We start from the raw sequence: 14,763 nt of genomic DNA, 5'->3' as shown, positions 1-14,763 counted from the left end.
CTTTTTTCGCTGAAGTTGTTGATGTTCTTGTTAGTTGCTTTCTTGAGAGCTATTGATTTGTGTTCAAATAAGATCTTTACAACTCTGTATTTCGGTATGTACTATTTTTACATGATTTGTGATTGCCTTATTTTGACTGTTTTCTATTGCTATTGTAGAGTCCTGAAGAAGGTCCCCATCGGGATCGAAACGTCGACTAAATGAAATAAAGAAGAGTGACATTATAACACTTATCAATTTTCCCACACCCCTTATCTAACTTATAATTATATATATATATATATATATATATATATATATATATATTATATATATATATATATATATATATATATATATATATATAAATATATATATATATATATATATATATTATATATATATATATATTTTTTTTTTTCCAATTTCACACTTTAGTGGTACTTCTTACAGGGCTTCCCGGGTATTTCTACCAAGAGAAGATCTGCTCCTCAGTGTGGATAGATGACCTGTCTGATGATATTCACAGTGCCAAGCAAAACGGCTTTTTGCATCCATGTAATGGTATTATTTTGCATTTCTAGATCTTTGATATGCTGGACAGTTTTCTTTAGTACTAGTCCATTGACACGGATTATAAGTGGGATTATTTCCACCCTTCTCAACTTCCACATGTCTCTCATCTGCCTTGACAGTGGTTCGTACTTCCTTATCTTCTTTGCATAGGTTTTCATCATATTTTGATCTTGCGGAACGGCAAAGTCGATAATTACTGCCGTTCTATTCTTTTTGTCCCATACCACCATGTCCGGTCTATTGTGTTCTGTTCCTATGTCGGTAAGTATCGTGAGGTCCCAGTATATCTTCGTTTCGTTATTTTCCATCACTGCTGCTGGGACGTACAAGTGGTGGGGTGTGAAATGCTGTATGAGGTTCTTATTCAGGCACAGAAGTTGATGTACCACCTTCCCCATGTTATCGTGTCGCGACAGATATTTTGTGCTGGCTATAACTGAGCATCCCGATACTAGATGTTGTGTGGTTTCCTCAGCATTATTGCACAGCCGACATTTCGTGCTTTCTATCTGTTTTTTCATGATATGCTTGCTGTAATTTCGGGTTGGCACTACTTGGTCTTGAATGGCAAAGATCGTTCCTTCTGTCTGTGGGAAGAGGTAACCCTGGGTCAGGTAGATATTGGAAGCAGCTACATCCACCTCTTCCAGATGCAGACTTGCATAGAACCTACCGTGCAATTGCTTAGTTTGCCAACTCTGTCTAAGCATTTCTGCTGAGTTTTCTCTGTCCTCTCCGTCTTCGAGTGCCATACTTTCCTGTGCTGTGACCCATTGATGGATTGGTAAGTAGGTATTTTTGAAATATTTTTTGATGTTAACTATTTCTTTTTTAGAGGTATCTTCTAATGAACTGAGGCCTCGGCCACCCTCCTTCCTAGGTAAGTAAATTCTCTCAATGGCCGAGTTAGGATGCAGCAGGCCGAACTGTGTCATTGTAGTTCTAATTTTTCTATCAATTAGTTGTAGATCCGTTCTCGACCATGTGAGTGCTCCCACAGTGTATGTGAATGACGGAATCGCCCAGATGTTGATGGCCATTATTTTATTTTTTGATGACAGTTGTGATTTTAGTATAAGCTTAACCCTTGTAAGTAGTTCTGTTTTAGCATGTTCTTTATTTTCCTGTTGTCGTATTTCAAATGTTTGTTGTATGCCCAAATACTTATATTTTTCTTCCGTACTTAGAGTATTTATTTCTTTTCCATCTCTCAGCCTCACGTTTTCCTCTTCCACAATTTTTCCTCTCTTAACTATAATCGCCGCGCACTTTTCTAATCCCAGTGTCATGCCTATATCCACGCTGAAGTTTCTAACCAGCTCCAATAATCCCTCCAGTTGTGCTCGTCCCCTCGCATAGAGTTTCAAGTCATCCATATAGAAAAGGTGAGTAATTTTCTTTTCCGTATCGACATTGTATCCATATGCCGATCTATTTAGCATTTTGCTCAGTATATTGAGCGCCAAGCAAAACCATGGTGGGCTCAGGCCATCTCCCTGAAAGATGCCTCTTCTGATTTTTATTTCTGGGGTCTCGTAACTATCTGTCCCTTGGCTGACTGTTAAGGATGTCCTCCATGTGGTCATGAGGAACTTGAGCATGTTTATTACTTTACGGTCTACTTTGTATATTTCCAGTACTTCGATCAGCCATGAGTGTGGGACAGAGTCAAAGGCTTTCTGGTAATCAATCCAGGCCAGGGCTATGTTCTTGTTCTTCTTTTTTGCCTGTCTAGTGATTTCTCTCTATATATATATATATATATATATATATATCTATATATATATATATATATATATCTATATATATATATATATATATATATATATATATCTATATATATATATATATATATATATATATATATCTATATATATATATATATATATATATATATATATATATATATATATATATATATATAATTAATATAAATAACAAGAATCTGTCACAATCTTAGAATATAGATAGATATTAATGTTCTAAGGTCACAATTCGTTAATAGCGCTACCTACAGTTGACTAAACAAAACAAATCTAATATTCTCAAAACTGGCAAAACAAAAGCTAATCAGTTGATACACTTGAATTTTAGACATCTTAGTTCGGTATATGCCCAACGGTGCGGAGCGTGCGGTGTAAACCACAGAATACTAAATATAAACGGTTGATAGGTCACGTGACCACGGAGCAATAGGTGCGTTCTTGATTTGCCGAACGATGACGGAGCTAACGGAGCTGATATCGAAGAATTTCTGAATGTGTTTTGTGAAAAGAACAATAGCGCGTTCGGCAATAGCATCCGAGAGCGGACAGATTTTTTAGTCACTTGACCACAGATTTTACAAATAATCAAGAAGCGCGTTCGGTTATTACCTCGGACCGCTCGGACTTGTCTGAACCGTTCGTTTATTACACCCAGATTGAGGGGAATACACATCTGGAGCGTTCGGCAAAGATATCTGAGCAATCAGATGTCAATCTTTTTTGTCGGACGTTTTCGACCTAGCAAAACAATTTTATCCACAGAGTTTACCTTTGTCTATGGATTATTGGATTTTATCTGTCTAAAATAAGGGCGTTCGGCAATAGCATCCGAGAGCGGACGGATATTTTCTTAGAATATAGATAGAGAAAAAATAGAAGGGTTTGCTGAAGAAACGGTACCCAGATTTGAAAATCACCAATTCAAACAACACTTCAGAATATATCCAACCACATTTGAAGATTTACTCACCAAATTACATGGAGTTTCAGTTAATAGATTTGGTGCTGGTGAACATCCAGAAATTACTTTAGAAAAACAAGCCATGATAGCCATATGGTGTTTATCTAATTTGGAGAGTTTTCGGTAACAATAATTTGTAATGTGAATTATCTTATATTTACTGCTTTATTATACATTGAGATCTCTTGCTGATCGTTTTGGAATAACCAAGTCATCATGCTGGGATGTTCTGTACAGAATATGTATAATCTTCTTTCTATTAAATAAAGGCTCGGATCGATGCTCTAAAAGAATATTTATTGATTTCATAAAAATATACATAAATAAAACAGTAATAATTACCTAAAAGAATCGAAACAACAAGCCGATTCTCTCTTCTAAATAATATCTTATCAGCTGTACAACACAATCATAAAAGAACTTCAGTATAACCTAACATGCATAACCATAATCTTCGACCATAGAATATCAATAAAACAAAACACATAAACATAGAAAATAATGACAAATTATTTTACATCTCCCCCCCTGAAGTAACAATTTGAAAATTAAATTGTTCAAGAAAAAACATCATTGCTACATGGTAATAATTTGGTGACATGGTACAAATTTGATTCTTGTTTTTTATGATCACAATTTATTTCCACAATAGAATCAGAGATTATTTTTTTAATACGATAGGGACCACAACGAATCTCATCCAACTTTTTCCTATTTAGTTTATTGCTATTTTCAATATACACAAAATCTCCCTCTTTGAAGTTAGCCACTTTCCTATTTTTGTCGATTCTTAATTTGTTTTTCTTATGGTATTTATTAGAATTCTGTGAAGCTATGGATCTATCAGTTTCTAAGTTTTTTTCTTCTCGTAACTCTTCAGGTATTATGGGACTATCTATTCCAAATAACAAATACTCAGGAAAAAATTTGTTCACTGTATGTACAGTTTTATTATATTCATCTACACATTCTCTAGCAATGGTTGACCAGGCTCTCCTTTTGCTTTCCTCGTTAATTTTAAATCGAATGCGATTTACCAGGGTTTGATTTAATCTTTCGTTCAAACCATTAGAGAAAGGACAATTAACTGCTGTGAACACGATTTCAATATGCCTCTGCGTGAGATAATTCTTGAATTCAGTTGAATTAATACCACTGTATTGATCGGTAAGCAATAAATCAATTTTATGATCTGACACTTTTTCCAACAAACGAATAAAATCCAAGCTAGTCTGATTTTTTGAAGTGTGTATGAAAGCAAATCTAGTGAAATGATCTACCAATAAATGTAAATATTTCTTTGTAGACCTTCTACCACCAAAACCTCCTATTGTGTCTTAGGATACAATCTGAAAAGGTTTTGTAGCAGGTCCTAACTGAGATAAGACTCCATATTTCTGTTCCCTTCGAGATTTATTTCTCAAACAAGTATCACAAATTCTGCAATAATTCTTAATTATTTGATCCATATTCTTAAAATAATAAAATGGGCGAATTTTCAAAGCTATTTGGTGACCTCCAATATGACCATAGAATCTGTGAATTTTATCTACTAATAACTTTCCTAATTCCTCAGATACAAAAATTCTTTCTACTCCTCTTAATTGTTTATAAAATATATCTTTTCTTTTTATAATTTTTTTTTCTATCTTTATGACATCTTCAATATTTTTTTGATCTTTCTCAATATCTTTTTTCTCAATCATATTGACAACCTTTAAAATCTCATCAAATTCATCAGAAGAGCTAAGTACCGCATTTCTAGAAAGACAATCTGCTTCCAAGTTTTCCGATCCCGGAGAATATTTAATATCAAAATCGTATTGCGACAGATAGTATACCATATCCCCTAACTCCTCATCAGTGCGTGATCTAATATTCAAGTTTTCAAGAGGTTTATGATCCGAGAAAACCGTAAATTTGGAACCAATCAGCCAATATTGCCAGTATCGAATAGCCTCTTTTATTGCCAGATATTCTAAATAGATGGCGTTTTTTTCTTTTTTGACTTATATTCAACTTTTTCGAGAAATAAGCCACTGGCAGAATTTCCCCATTTTCTTGTCTTTGTTTCAATACCGCACCAATTCCTTCTATACTAGCATCTGTGTAAATAAATATGGGTAAATTTTTATCGAAAATTGTTAAGATTGGCGCAGAACATAAATAATTTTTTATTTCTTGAAAGGCTTTTTCGCAATGATCGTTCCATATAAAAACCGAATCCTTTCTCAACAAACTATGGAGAGGCTCTAATATTCTAGCACTATTCTTTATATATTTATGGTAAAAATTAATTTTTCCTAAAAATGGGCGTACGTTTTTTTTCGTTTTAGGTATTGGAAATTCTCGAATAGAGACTAAATTATCTTTCATAGGCATTACCTGGTTGTTCTTGATTAAATGACCCAAATATTTGATCGAGTTTTTAGCAAAATCGCATTTTAAAAGTTTAAGTCGAAAGCCTTCATCATTAATTGCTTGTAATAGCTTTCCTAAATGAATCAAATGTTCCTCAAATGTTTCGGAGAAAATCAAAATATCATCTATATAATTTATACAAAATGAATTTAAATTATTTTTTCGTACGATATTGTTTAAAATACGTTGGAAAATGGCAGGAGAAATTTTTAGCCCAAAAGGTAAACACTTCCACTGCCAATGTCCTTGTTGAGTGACAAAAGCAGTCTTACTCCTATCTTTCTCTCTGACAGGAATTGACCAGAATGCGGAGTTAATATCTAATGCTGTGAACCAATGACAGTTTCTTGTTTTTAGAATTATATCATCTATAAGAGCACGTTCACATGACAAGCGGTCTACGCGCGGTTGAATGAGTGGTTGATAATTGGATACCGTTCACATGGAACGCGGTTGCCAAGCGGTGACCGCGCGTTGCCGTAACGGCCCGTATTCAGTTTGAATTCTACATTTTGGTTTGAATCTGGGTTCAGTATCAGATTTAGGTGAAAATTAAACTTTTTTGAGTTTTGATAGGTAATTATAGATCAAATAGTTTCTATTATTCATCAATTAAAACTGATCCTACTTAAATCATCTTCGTTTTGCCGATGACATCGTCATAATAAGTAGCAACATGCAGGAATTGAGCGAGATGTTAAAACAACTTAGTGATGCTCTGGAAAAAGTAGGTTTGAAAATTAATGTTTCGAAGACCAAACTTATCAACAACACCACAGAACACATAAACATTGACGGCACACAATTTGAAAATGTAGAAGAATATTTAATATTCAAGACACTCAATAAGAATCGGCAAAGAAAATCAAACAGCAGAGATAAAAAGAAGAATCAGGCTAACTTGGATGACTTTTGGAAAGATGAAATATATATTCAGGAATAACGACATCCCATAAACCTTAAAAGGAAAGTTTTCGATGCCTGCATATTACCGGTAGCGACATATGGCCTGGAAACTATGGCAATAACTAAGAAGACCGCAAACCAGCTGAGGGTGATGCAGAGAGCGATGGAAAGAACTATGCTCAATGTCAGTCTCAGAGACAGAAAAAGGAATGAAGAAATCCGACAAAGAACTAGAGTCGTAGATATTATAGCGCGTGTTGCAGAATTGAAGTGGCAGTGGGCAGGACACGTGGCTCGACAGAAAAAAAAAAGTAAACTAAATTCAAGACAAATAGCAGCTAGAATACAGTTGTTTAAAGTTTTTCAATAGACTGCCTAATGAAATCAAAGAAATAAATAATTATAAACCATTTAAGAATATAATTTTTAGTTTATTGTTGAATAATTATAATTAGAACCATATACTTAGTATAGTCGATTTCTGCTGTTAAGTGGTAGGTGAATGTTATTTTGATACTATTTCTCTTCATTTGTATTTGTTCTACGTGTATCTCATGATTTCTAAATAAAGAGCTATTATCATTTTTATATGGTCACATAATAAATTTTTTTTCTTCATTAGCATCTCCTTCACAGGATATGATGACGAGTTCTTCCCAAGCCCGTCTCCTTGAGTTTTTATCCGAATAAACACTACTTGTTATGTCGCATATTACAGTAAAATTCTCAATTTCATCTATGAATAATTTAGGAGCGTCCGGTTCCATTTTGAAATATTTCTGACCGAACGGATCGAAGGAAAATACGTAAATACGTCTCTGGCATCTATCAGCTCGTGCCCGCGCGGTCATCTGAACGGTTACATTAGAAACCTATGATCTCAAACCGCGCGCCAACGCGCGGTTACTACGGGCAAGCTCTAGAACCGCGCTCTACGCGCGGTCCATAAAACCGCGCGGAGGCATGTGTACGCTTCGAAGAAAATTCATGTACTTGTAAACGCGCGGTTTCAAACCGCGCGGAAACCGCTCGTCATGTGAACGGGCTCTAAGAGGAAATGGTTGAGCCTCAGGTACTACTAGCTTATTTAGTTCTCTAAAATCTACACATAGACGTGTCTTTTTCCCGTCTTCTCTCTTAAACGCTAAAGTTACTGGAGCCGCAAATGGCGAACTAGATTCTTCAATCAAATCTGCTTTCAACAATTCAGCTATCTGATGTTCAATTTCTAACTGATCTGGGCCGGAGCACCTGTAAGGTTTTTTAGATATATATTTATTTTCTAATAATTTTATTTGCGCTTCATGATTCTGAACTCTGCCGATATCATATTTATTTCTTGCGAAAATGGAGTCATATTTTTTCATCAATTCAAGAATTAATATTTGCTTTTCCTCCTCTAAATGATCTAGATTTGCCAAAAATTTTGAAACATCTACATTTTCATTGAAATTTACCATACAATCGAAATCTTTTGAATTCTCTTCATCTGTTTTTCAGTTTTTTGGAATATTTCCAAATTTTCTCCCTGTATAAGTCTGAATTTCTTTATGGAATCTAACCCTAACAATATATCATAACAAAAATTCTTATTATCTACTACAAAAGCTTGGATAGTATCCTCTATGTTACCAATTTTTGATTTTATATTCACGGTACTATTAATTAATTGTACACCACTGATAGTTCTGAAAATACTTTTATTATACTTTTATTAGTCGGTTGATTAATTTCATCAACAATTTTTAAAAATTTATGAGAGTAATATTAGAACCTGTATCATAAATGGCTGAAACAGTTTTCTTATGTTCTACTAGTACATTCAGTTTTATCAGCAGTGTGAGGTTTAGTTTTTTTGTTCAGGAATAGCTAAATTGAGCCTTTCTTCCATTTCCAAGTTATTTACCAATTTAATTTGATTATGTCTTATTTTGTTACGACAAAGTTCAGTTGGATGATATCGTCCCGGTTTCCCTAATCGTTCACATATAAAACAAGGTTTTTTTCTACACTACTAACTATTGGATTTGAAGTAACAGTTTTAACAGTGGCTTTTTGGTTTTTTTTATTAACTAATGACTCTAATTTCCTTAAGTGACTCATTAAGTTCTCTGTGGAATTTATTTCCCCTTTATCAATTCTGTCTTGAACGTATATGGGTAATCCTACTACTATCAAATAAATCCTAGTCTTAATAGACATTTCTGGATCAACTTCTAAAAGAAGTTTTTCCTTCCTTAATGCGTATTCTAACAAGGAACCCCCTAAAAATTTATAACCAAATGCCATTCTGACGTTAATCCAACCTTCGTCTGAAAAGGTTTGTAAAAATGACTCACGGTAAGATAACCAGGTTCCAACTGAGGATAATTTCACATGGGCTGCTGAAAACCACTCTTCTCCATTTTCTGCTAGAAATAAGCGGAGTGCTTCTATCTTCTTTTCGTCTGACAAAATCCCATGGCGATCACATTCACTTTCAAAGTTCCGCATCCAATATTCTGCATTCTGTGACTTTCCCTTGAAAACTTCTAAAACAAAAGATCTAGTCATAGAACCTGAATCAATTGTCTTCTGCTGCAAGCCGGTAATAAATTGTTTGAATTCGCTCATAGACTCATTCCCTAGTTCTTCACTTTTATCCATTTGTACCTCTTCCAGTGTGTAATCACTGAATATAAAATTACGGTCACTATCCATATACAAAGGTACTATGCCAGGAGGCAAAGAAATCTTTATATTTCTGAATTGATTTCTTTTCTTCAGAGATGAACACTTTCTTTTCACTGTTTGCAGTTTGCCAAGTTCTGGATGTTGCTCTATTTCTTGATACTCATACGGAAATGCATAAGTTATAGGATCGTTTATCTCCGCTATCGATAATATTCTAATTTTCATCGTTTTCCCATCTGGTTCTGTTCTCAACACGAGGTGAAGTTTAACCTGCACAGGTGTTTCCATCGTGACGATTGTTTCGATTTATAATCTTCTTTCTATTAAATAAAGGCTCGGATCGATGCTCTAAAAGAATATTTATTGATTTCATAAAAATATACATAAATAAAACAGTAATAATTACCTAAAAGAATCGAAACAACAAGCCGATAATCTCTTCTAAATAATATCTTATCAGCTGTACAACACAATCATAAAAGAACTTCAGTATAACCCATAGACCTAATATCCATGGACCGAGTGTCACGTGATTTTTCAGAAGCTCGTAGAGGAGAAAGACCTAGAGAGAGAAGAATATATGATTTCTCTTGATTCGAACAGAGATGCTACTGAGGGCAATATGTGAAGAACCTAAAAGCAATAAAATAGGTGATTTATTACTCTGAGATGGTCAAATGTCAAAATCATCTGATTGAAAGATATAAAGACATGATATTTATTTTATTTGTTTCTCATTTGTAAACGTCAGTTTCCAAAAACACAATATTAATCAAGAAAGTTTATTTTATCAAGTCACTAACTTGTAAAACTGACAGTTAACTTGCAAAATTTTTACAAGTTAGTAGTATTATTTACATTAGAAAATTTTGTTTTATCGTCATATAACGTATTTTTCCATATCTTCTACATCATTCATGTTTAAGGAGAGAATTTCGTCACATCGACAACATACCTTGGCCTTTTTTGCCGTATAACGCTCATTTTTTCGTTTCAGAAACGCTATTATCTTTTGAAATCTGCAAATGACAACTAAACGTCATATTTTTCAATGAATTTTTTAAGGAAAACAAACCTGCGAACAGGGGCATTTTCTTTCATTTCCAAGCAGCTTTTCAGCATAGACCATTTTGCCCATAAAGTATTAGGGCTGAATCTAGCTGATAGTTGATTCAAGTAGACCAACAAAACATCTTCAGTTACCCCAATCACACTATTTTTGTTTTGCCACTTTTTGAAGTCGTCGTATTCTCGCTCGTACCTTGAAGCTGATTTTGCAGGTAATGAACTTGAAGCTACACTACTGGCTGCCTCAATAATTTCTTTTGATACATTCATTCTCGCTTTCGCCAAAACAAATGTAAAGAAAAATAAACAGACATGTTCATGACAACGCTTCCATAGCTTACATAGACTTATATAAATATATGTCTATGATAGCTTACGACATTTGAGACAAATTATTGAGATTTTTTTGGAATTTATCTAACCTTTTTACAAATGAGAAACAAATAAAATATAAAACAATACACGCAAGGTAACGGGTTTTACTGGCTCAAGGAGGTAACTGACTCGCCTGCGGCTCGTCAATTATATCCTCCGTTCGCCAGTAAAAACCCTCTTACCTTGCTAGTAATGTTATATACTATATACGTTTTATGAACTGAATAGAATGAAATTTACATACTTTTTTATATTTATCATTTCGATTTGCCTAATTCAATGATGGAATAAAATATGGCATATATTTGGATGAACTTCTACCATGTGAATCAGGAAAATTGAGAAATTTTAGACCATACTTCTTTCTGACATTGTGGGGACAGAACAGGATTTAATGTAACAATGAGTTGGAGTTGTTAATATCTCAAGGAAATATAACATATAAATAATTGCTTATAGGAATCAGCAATGCTCTTATTGGCTATAGGTGAAGATAAGTAATATTCGATTCAATCATCTTTTGAATCGGTAATATTTCTTTTACTTCAGGTAGAAAAATTCTCAATATTTTTCATGAGACTAAATAGAAGCAAATTCGGAATAATATTTTTATTTCGAAAAGGATTATGCTACAGAAAATTTTCATTAGATAAAAGAGAACATTCATTCATCCATGATTATCGAAATTCAAATTTGGAATACGTTCAACTCTTCGAGTTGAAAGAGATGTATATTGTTCTCTTTCTCTAGGGCAATAAATCAAGAGAGTTGACAGACTGCCCTCCGATGTTCCATCTTATTCGTTCTCCCGACTTCTCTCTCTAACGCGACGTCCATGGATATTAGGTCTATGTCTATGGTATAACCTAACATGCATAACCATAATCTTCGACCATAGAATATCAATAAAACAAAACACATAAACATAGAAAATAATGACAAATTATTTTACATATGTAAAAAATTCTCAAAAATTAATTCAATACATAACATTATAAGCTGGCCATCCAGACAAAGAGCTCATGTTATTATGGAAGCCTTTAAAGAGATCAATGGATTTGAAGGTATGATAACACCAACATAATTGAATATTCCTCAAAGGAATCTACATAACTTGAGAACAATTCAATATAAAACTTGTCAGATCCAACTGCTCAATGAACAATATTCTCAAAAAAGCATTGCTGCAGGTTCGGTGGAGACTGGAGATAGATCGTTTTCATGTTTCAATTTAAAAGATTTCAAAGTGCTTTGATATATCCACTGTTTTTTTTTTCATTTTTGATAATGTTTTTAATTATTATATATTAATACATGAAATAGTTTGTTTGTAAATAAATAATATTCACCATCATTTATTTCTAGAAACAGTAGGGATGGACTTAATTTGTTTGCTTGTTTTTTCTGCCTGTCTTTTGCACAATATTTGTGTACTCAATGGTGATGGAATTGATGATTTAATAGACGTCAATCAGGAAGTGGAAGAGGAGAGAGATCAAAATGAAGAAAATGAATTAATCTTTGTGAACACAAGGCAAAATCAGCCAGCTATTGCCAAAAGATTGCGAATTATGAGTGAATTGCAAATAGATTAATAAAAGTTGTTCATCATCAAGGAAATAATATCTGTGATAACAACTTATTGTTGATTATTGATATAAATAAATAAATTTGGGCCAATGACGTAAGTTATATGTAAGAATAGCTTTAAGTTAAATGTTGCCTATTTGTGAATGGTTACTGTTGTTTTTTCTAATGAAGACAATTGTTATTAGTTATTTCAATATATTCTTTAAGCTATATAAATAAATATAATTTTTATCACAATCGTTACTTTTATCACATTACCTTAACAAACAAAACATGAACAAATGAAACAAAAAAAATAAACATGAACAAATGAAACAAATAAAACTAAACATGAACAAATGAAACATATAAAACTAAATATGTACAAAAAACTTAATATGAACATATAAAACTAAATCTAAACAAGTAAAACTAAATATATACAAAAAACTTAATATAAACATATAAAACTAAATCTAAACAAGTAAAACTAAATATAAAAAAATAAAAAAACTAAACATAATCTGAAAATATATTAGATACCAGAACTTTCACTTTGTCCGCTGCCTTTTTCGATTGCCTTTGTCAAACGTTCAAACAGGTCTAAGAATCTATCCTGCCTTGCCATTTTGTCCTTGTGTCTCCGTTCCATTGCATTATCTATGCATTTGCATTTCCTCATAAATGAGTACGAATATATCTGAGGAGCTTCAATGGTATCTTTGTCCTCATTTATGGAATCATCTGAAAATATCAAAATTACCGGTAATTATATAGAAGTATCTATTGGATAGTAAAAAGTATTTTTTTATAAATTACAAATAAAAAAAACGTAAGGAAAAGAAACATACTACTAAAATTGTCTTCTCTACTTATGGGTCTTATAACGAGCCCATTAGCACTGGAGCAGGTGGCAACTGCATTTATCTCTGGTTTACTGAAGAGAATATCATTCATTGCATCATAATGTTTCCAGTACTTATGGGCATTACCTGATTGCTCGTTATGTCTTCTAACTGTTTTGTAGGTGTTTTTAAGACCCTTCCATTTTGTATCACATTGTTGTGAGGTAAATTGCCAGCCAAACATTGTAGACATTTCTTTTGAGATTTTGTCCCAAACAATTTTTTTTATTCCTGTCGAAAATTCTTTGTCATATTTCTTGCATAAATCAATAAGCTGTTTTGTGCTCATATCACTCCACAGCTTAGTATTATCTGAAACAAAAAACTCAATAAGAAACCAAATTTTTTTTTTAATCAGCATCAAATTTCAAAACGGAGATTGCTCTTGCTAAAACTTTTATTCATAAGTTTACTTTTAGAACCTCTTACCTGTAAATGATGGTGAGCAGCTATTATTAATTTCTGGTGTCAATCTGACAGAGGTTGGATGCAGGACCACTTGAGAAGTCCCAATTGATATATTTTCTAATGAATTTGGAAATAAATGTTTATTAGAAAGGTAAATGCTTACAGAACAAGGTAAGCACCAAAGAGGTTTTAACTACAGTGAAACATCTTTGGTTAGCACCATTGAATTCAGTCTAAGCCAACGTAACATCTATACTTATATTTAGAGTTTATCACGGCAAGTTCACTAAGTCGAAAAGGATGATTAGTTTGAGTACAGAGACTATTGAAAAGTAACAGTTCACTTGGTTAAATGTATAAAAACTAATAAAGTACACATAACATTATAAAATTGCAATCACTGTTCAATACAATTTTGTTCCGAAAGGGATTACAATCTAATACCTAATATACCGATTTTTAAGTGTTTATGTTGTTCTTTATAAATTTTTATACATTTAACAAAGTGTTAATTGTTAATTTACAATAATCTCTCCACACAAACTAATCATCTTCAATCGACTAAATTAACTTGCCCTTGAAAATATACAGGGTGGCCATTTGAAAACGAAACAGACGAGATTACAGACGAAATAAAGTTTTTCGATAGAAATGCTCGGACAGGTCGATTTCTGTTTCGAGGGGGACAACTTAAGATGTAGGTTACGGACGCATAGCGCTTCAACCCTTGCTACTACAACCCTCACCCCCAAATTTTGAATAGGGAAGATGGGGTGAGTGATACCTCATTTGAAAGGTATTTTTATACTGATTTCAGCACAGTAATTGTTTTTTCATTTTATGCATTAGTTCTCGAAATATTCTTAACTAAGTATTTGAAAATGAAGTGGTGTTTTCATGGCACTTGTAGTGTTTTGTGAAAAATCGACATTTTGAGCTTCAAAACAATCATGACTGTGGCTTCCTTCCTAACTAACTGACGCATGAATATTTCGAGAACTAATGCATAAAATGAAAAAACAATTACTGTGCTGAAATCAGTATAAAAATACCTTTAAATTGAGGTATCACTCACCCCATCTTCCCTATTCAAAAATTGGGGATGGGGGTTGTAGCAGCAAGGGTTGAAGCGCTATGCGTCCGTAACCTACATCTT

General features: G+C 33.2%; 2 protein-coding genes across 2 annotated transcripts; both read right to left on the bottom strand.

Moving 5' to 3' along the window:
• Window positions 1-470: 470 nt before the first annotated feature.
• LOC123680861 lies at window positions 471-2,156 on the bottom strand. Its single transcript, XM_045618978.1, has one exon. It carries the CDS (start codon window positions 2,154-2,156, stop codon window positions 471-473), a length of 1,686 nt encoding a protein of 561 aa, XP_045474934.1.
• Window positions 2,157-12,758: 10,602 nt separating this feature from the next.
• Window positions 12,759-14,057, bottom strand: LOC123680719. Its single transcript, XM_045618756.1, has 3 exons — window positions 13,629-14,057; window positions 13,146-13,511; window positions 12,759-13,038 (listed from the first exon to the last, which is right to left on the bottom strand). Exons 2-3 carry the CDS (start codon window positions 13,486-13,488, stop codon window positions 12,830-12,832), a joined length of 552 nt encoding a protein of 183 aa, XP_045474712.1. The 5' UTR covers window positions 13,489-13,511; window positions 13,629-14,057; the 3' UTR covers window positions 12,759-12,829.
• Window positions 14,058-14,763: the final 706 nt, after the last annotated feature.

This window comes from Harmonia axyridis, chromosome 5 (genome assembly GCF_914767665.1).
Source record: "Harmonia axyridis chromosome 5, icHarAxyr1.1, whole genome shotgun sequence".
NCBI lineage: Eukaryota > Metazoa > Arthropoda > Insecta > Coleoptera > Coccinellidae > Harmonia > Harmonia axyridis.
This window is presented reverse-complemented; position numbering and strand designations above follow the sequence as displayed.

Coding starts and splice junctions, on each gene's coding strand:
- LOC123680861 (XM_045618978.1), bottom strand. CDS start 2,156: ATGCTCAAGTTCCTCATGACCACATGGAGGACATCCTTAACAGTCAGC.
- LOC123680719 (XM_045618756.1), bottom strand. CDS start 13,488: ATGAGCACAAAACAGCTTATTGATTTATGCAAGAAATATGACAAAGAA. Junction 13,039..13,145: donor TAGAGAAGACAATTTTAGTA/GTATGTTTCTTT, acceptor TGATATTTTCAG/ATGATTCCATAAATGAGGAC.